Below are 6,074 nucleotides of genomic sequence, written 5' to 3' on the forward strand. Positions count from 1 at the left end.
AAGCCACCCCCAGGGGGGCCCCTGCCGTTCCTGCCCCGGGGGGGGGGGGCAGAAGCGCCACCCGGCCCCTTGGGCTGTCTCCTCCTCCTCCTCTCCCTCCGGAGGGGCTGCCGCGGCCAGAGTCCCTGACGGGGCTCCCTGTCGCCTCCTGCAGGAGATCTACGGCTACGACCTTTGCCGCTGGAAGCTGGCCTTAGTCGCTGGGGGGGCGCTCTGCACAGGGGGGCTCCTCCTCCTCCTCCTCTACTGGATGCCCGAGTGGCGGGTGAAGGCGACCTGCAGCAGGGCCCCCCTCCCGGGCTGCCAGGTGGTGCTCCTGAGGACCACGGTAAGCGCTGCTGCCCCCCCGCTCTCCGGCCCCCCCCGCCTCGCCTCCTCGCTGAGCCGTGGGGCAGTCTCTGGCTCCGGGAGGCCGGGGGTGTGTGTCCTCGTCTGCTCTTGCCCGAGGGAGGCCTGCTTGGTCCGTGGCCTCTTGGGCCGCTGTTCCCCTGGGCTGGGCGCAGCCGTTCCGGAAGAGTTTAGAAAGCCTCTTCCCTCCTCCCTGTTTCCCAAGGACGAATTCCACACCTGGTTTTGCGCCAAGGTCCGCATTGTGCTTTCCCTGGGATGCCGTCCGCTGCAGACGCCAGCCTCTGTGGCCGAGGCGGTGGCCAACGGCGTCACTGACCGTCTGTGTCCAGAGGCCTCTGATGAAGAGGACGGACGGAACCGAGGCTCCCGGGGTCACCTGCAGGAGGTAACCTCCCCCCCCCCTTTGCGGGATGGTTCTCCGGGTGGCCTCCGTCACGGGAGTGCAGCCGTGGGCTGTGTGGGTGCTCCCTTTGCTCTCTAAGCAGCCGGTGAGCAGCCCACCCCCCCATCTAGCTAGCCCACCCCCAGCCAGGGGGAGGGGTCGATCCCCAGAGAGGGCTGCCTTAGCAGGGCCCTGCTGGGACCGGCGGCACCAGTGCAGACCTTTGCCCGTGGCGGTGAGCTGGAGAGGGCCAGTTTGGTGCCATGGTTGAAGTGCGCGGACTCCCATCTGGGAGAACACGGAGCACGTGCGACACGACACAGCTAGAGCGAGCGAGCCAGGCAGGGCTGAGTCCTTGCTGAACATTAGAACCACATATCTCGGCAGCTTGGTGTAGTGGTTAAGAGCTGTCCTTGGAAAAAGAGCCGTTTCTGTCAAGAGCTCTCTCTCAGCCCCCCGCCTACCTCACAGGGGGTGTCTGTCTGTCATGGGGAGGGGAAGGGAAAGGAGTTTGTCAGCCCCTCTGAGACTCCTCCTTCGAGTAGTGAAGGGCCATGGGGCATCAATCCAATCTCCTCCTTCTTCTGGAGGCAGAGGCAGCCCTCAGCGCCCCCTTCCTCCGGGCCCCTGGGCCGCGCTCAGCTTCTCAGGCTGGAGTGCAGAGCAGGTCCAAGTGGGGCTGTGGAGCAGTGGGGCGGGGCACCCCCCCCCCCTGGTCTCCCGCTCTCCGCCTCCTGCCTTTCTGGAGCCCGGCTGCCTCCCCCGAGAGGGGCACCAGGGCCCGCCTGGCAAACTCCCCTCCCTCCTCTGCCTTCCAGATCCGGCATTTCACCCACCACAGCGTGAAGTACTTCTGGGACAAGGAGGCCCAGAACTTCGGCTCCATAAAGTAAGAGGTGCTGCGGTTTTCTGTCCCTGCTTGGGGCTCCCCCGGAGGTGTGAGGCGGGAGGGGGAGGGGGAGCTGCCTCTGCCGTGTCTTGGGGAGGGGGGAGGGGGGGACACGCTCCTCTCTCACCCGCTCACCCCTCCTTCTGCCTCAGGGGCCTGGACGAGTCCGTTCCCTGCGCCTCCGTCCATCGCGAGCACAGCGCAGGACTCACCAAGGGGATCCGCGACTACAGGTACCTGCCGCGAACCTGGTTCTGGTTAACAGACCACGGATGCACGGGGCTGGTTGCTCACCTGTGGGCTGGGGGCCGCCGTGGGAGTGTGTGTGTGTGTGTGTGTGTGTGTGTAGGCCGGGGGCTCGATGCTTTCCTGTCACAAGCAACTCTGTGCTGCTCGGTCTGAGTGCCAAGCCTAGAGACTGAGAGATGGGTCCTCCCAGGTGCTTTGCCGTTTCTAGCTTCTTCGGAACGGTCAGGACTGAAGGGCTGTTTCTGGCGCCTTGGGGCGTGGCGCCCACCTCAGCACCGTCCGCTTTTGCACAAATCTGTGCTTGTCAGGACGGCTTGAGGCAGCCGGGCCTTTATTGAGCCACTGACTTTTCAGAGTGCCTGGTGGGGGGCATCCAAGCCCACAGCTCCCGGCGCTCTCCCTTCCAGACCTGCGTTTCTCGCCGGGCAGCAGCGGGGGGGGGGCACTGAGTTGCAGGCACATGGCAAGAAGGGGTGGGACATCAGTCACATGACAGGAAGAGGGAGAGCCAAAGTGGTGCACCGGCAGATGGAGAGTGGAGTGACCTGCTGCAAGTTCTTGTGGGGCCCTCTCTGGTGGTGTGTGGGGCTGGGGGGGGGAGAGCGTCAGCTTCCCAGTACCTGTCCTGAATGATGCTGAGCTCCCCCCCGTCCTGCTGTTCTCCCCCCCCCCGAGCGGCTGGAGGCGTGGCCCCCCGCTCTTGGCACAGGGTCACTCACAGCGGGGCTTGACCGAGGGCTTTATTCGAGATCCCGCCTTTCTGGTTGAGACTCAGGGTGGGTTACAGAAGGCACAGAAGGATGTCTGTCTGTCTGTTGTGGGGAGGGGAAGGGAAGTCTGTAAGCCCCTCTGAGACGCCTTCGGGTAGTGAAAGGGCCATGGGGTATAGATCCAGTCTCCTCCTCCTCCTCTTCCTCTAAAACGAGGCCGTCACATAGCAGGAGTTATCCAGGAGACACTGCAAGGGAAGAACTGGGATTGCTGAAATCAGACACAATGCCAGAGAATTATCTGATGGCACACGGAGTGGAAAGTGCCATCAGGCCGTGGGGTCTTGGAGGCAGGAGAGGTCCGGAGGTGGCGTGCAGTTGCCTGCCTCTGTGTATGCGAAGTCTGGATTTCCCGGGTGGTCTTCTGGCCCTGCTCAGCTTCTGAGATCTGAGGGGATGAGGCTGGCCGGGGGTGCCCAGGCCCAGGCAAAGAGGCAGAGGTGGTTTGCCCTTGCCAGCCTCTGCATCCCACCCCCGGACTTCCTTAGGGGTCTCCCCTCTGAGGGCTGACCAGGGCCCCGGCCCTCTTTAGCTTCCTCTCGCTGCACTGTTGGGATAGACAGCAGTAGGGGAGAAGAGGCACAGAGCCTGCGGTCCTGTTCCTCCCGGACCATCCCGTTCTGTCGTACAGCCGGGTTCCCGTAAGAAGAGCACCCTCCTGAACAGTCTCTACGTGGTCCGTGGCACGCAGGAGCCTCCCTGGCCTCCGTAGGCAGGCCGTTCCTCAGTGGGAGACCCACAGCAGAGGGCACGCCGAGGCAGGTGGTGGTGGATCTTGCCTGCCGGCAAACCTTTCCCAAACGCAGCCCAAAAAAGCTGGTTCTACGAGGGAACTTCATCCTGAGCCGCCGGGTCGAAATCCACCGGCTTGGCCTGGGCAAGAGGATCATACCCTGCAGGAAACGGCAGGACCAGTTCCGCGGCTGTGCAGAACAGACATCCGTGCGGGGTCCAGAGAGGCGGGTGGGAGGAAGGCATTTTGGGCCCCCACGGTGTGCCGCATGATCAGGCCCGTGTCCCTCACAAAGGCCAGCAGCTCCGTCTTGAGCAGCCCTTGCCCAGGTAGCCCCTCTGCCCTTGTGCCAGCAGAGTCCCCCTCGGCCCCTGTGTGCTGCCCCCGGCATGCGTGGGCAATGTTGGGGACTCTGGTCTCTGCTGGACGCTGAGGGAACCTCGTCAGGGAATCTCCCTCCCTCCCAAACCCACCGCCTTGGGCTTTAAGGCTGTGTGGGTTCCTCCTTCGGCCCAGTGAGGCCCCTCCGTCTCTCCCACCAAGCCTGGCTGAGTTGTGCGGAGTCACGAGGCTGGCTTCGGCCACTTGGGGCTTCCCCGGTGCTGTTTTCCCCCTCACTCCCCCCCCACCGCTCTGCCACTCCGCATCTTAGTTGTGGCCCCCATGTGCCCCAGGGGGGCCCCCTTGCTCCTCCCACAAGCTGGTGCAGGGCATGCCCTCCCTCATGCGCGCCCCCCCCCTGCTTCTGACTCTTTCTTGCTGTTTTAGTGTAGAAAAGAAACTCTCTGCTTTGACAGGCAGAACTCCCAACCCTTTTTTTTAAACCACAGGGGGGGGGTGCCTGTCTGTTGTGGGGAGGGGAAGGGAAAGGCAGTTTCTGAGCCGCTCTGAGACTCCTTCGGGTAGTGAAGGGCCATGGGGTATGAATCCAATCTCCTCTTCGTCTTCTTCTCTTCTTATCATGTCTAATGCAGGAGATTATTCTACGGAGTCAATGAGATTGCTGTGAAAGTGCCTTCTGTTTTTAAACTCTTGATTAAGGAGGTAAGAGCCGACGGTGTTGACGTGGGGAGGGGCTGTGCCACACCCGTGCCCTTTTTTGAGCCCCCCTCTGCTCTGGGGGCCGGTGGCTCCCTTCCAGGCACGCAGTGCGTCATCTGCTTTTGAAAGGCGTTGGCCGTGTGAGGTCCCACAAGACTCCAGGTGCAGCCGAGAGAGTGAGCAGAGGGCACGGGATCCCTGTTCCGGATGGGCTTGCTCTCCCCCCTAAAGGAGCTGGTTTGCAGCTTGGGGTGTGTGTGTGCCACTGGACCTGGTCCTCCTGCTGGGTAAGCGGGCGGCAGCTGTGGCCCAGTGTGCCTTTCACCAACTCCGGCTGATGAGCCAGCTGCAGCCCTTCCTGGTTAGGAAAGATCTTTCCAATGCAGTGTGTGCTCTGGTAACATCTGCGTTAGATTACTGCAATGTGTTCTGCGTGGGGCTACCCTGGAAGACTGTCCAGAAGTTACCCTTGGTACAGAATGCTGCATCCGGAGCGTTGACTGGAGTGGGTCGCAGGGACCATATCAGTTTGGTGTAGTGGTTAAGTGCGTGGACTCTAATCTGGGGGAACCAGGTTTGATTCCCCTCTCCTCCACTTGCACCTGCTGGATGACCTTGGGCAAGCCGTAGCTCTGATAAGAGCTGTTCTTGAAAAAGAGCCGTTTCTGTCAGAGCTCTCTCAGCCCCACCTGCCTCACTGAGTGTCTGTTGTGGGGAGGGGAAGGGAAAGGAGTTTGTGAGCCGCTCTGAGACTCCCTTGGGTAGTGAAGTCCCGGGTATGAATCCAGTCTCTTCTTCTTCTTCAGTTTGGCGTAGTGGTTATGTGCGAGTACTATAATCTGGGAGAACCGGGTTTGATTCCCCACTCCTCCTCCACTCGCACCTGCCTGGATGCCCTTGGGCAAGCCATAGTTCTGACAAGAGCTGTTCTTGAAAAAAAAGAGCAGTATCTGTCAAGAGCTCTCTCAGCCCCGCCTCCCTCACAGGGTGTCTGTCTGTTGTGGGGAGGGGAAGGGAAAGGAGTTTGTGAGCTGCTCTGAGACTCCTTTGGGTAGTGAAGGGCAGCGGGGTATAGATCGAATCTCTTCATCTTTGTTCCATCTAGTCTGGCTTTCGAATTCTCTTCTGGGCGCAATTCAAGGTGCTGGTTATTGACTTTTAAAGTCCTTTACAGCCTGGGCTTCTGTGGGTGTCTTCCGCCAGCAGATGAAGGCTTTTTCATTTTGTTGAGCATAACCCCCAATAACAGTTCCTGGCCCCCCTCCAGTATTGTGTGTGACGTATCTTAATTTAATCATTCTATCCTTCTAAATGTTGCTTGTGATTGTTCAGATGTTCTGGTGTTTTTTATGTGCCGCCTCCTTGGGGACCCTGATCGGGTGAAAAGGCAGCCTAGAACCCGCACCGGGGGGAGGGCGGGGTATAAATCGAATAAAATAAATAAATAAATAAATAAATAAATAGCTTTTAAACGGAGGATTGCGGCCTAAGCAACCAGGGCTTGGTCAAGTTCTGCTTTGCCCCTTAGACACGGAATCCCAGAACAAAGGCCGTTTCCTCCCTCATATTGCTGCATGCAGAAATCCATGCCGGCGTGAAGAAGAGCGCTTGCAGTCTGACCCATAAATCAGCATTTGCACATTCAGCACAAATGCAAAT

At 60.3% G+C, this 6,074-nt stretch overlaps 1 protein-coding gene across 1 annotated transcript in view; it reads left to right on the forward strand.

Annotated features, from left to right (window-relative positions):
- Nucleotides 1-6,074, forward strand: part of ATP13A3 (ATPase type 13A3) — a 41,663-nt gene that overhangs the window by 1,798 nt on the left and 33,791 nt on the right. Inside the window, exons 2-6 of the mRNA XM_015409281.1 lie at nt 155-328; nt 554-736; nt 1,552-1,622; nt 1,775-1,855; nt 4,349-4,418. Coding sequence (XP_015264767.1) covers nt 155-328; nt 554-736; nt 1,552-1,622; nt 1,775-1,855; nt 4,349-4,418 — 579 coding nt within the window. The remainder of the gene's footprint in view (nt 1-154; nt 329-553; nt 737-1,551; nt 1,623-1,774; nt 1,856-4,348; nt 4,419-6,074) is intronic.

Source organism: Gekko japonicus, unplaced genomic scaffold (genome assembly GCF_001447785.1).
Source record: "Gekko japonicus isolate JY-2015 unplaced genomic scaffold, Gekko_japonicus_V1.1 scaffold398, whole genome shotgun sequence".
Classification (NCBI taxonomy): domain Eukaryota; kingdom Metazoa; phylum Chordata; class Lepidosauria; order Squamata; family Gekkonidae; genus Gekko; species Gekko japonicus.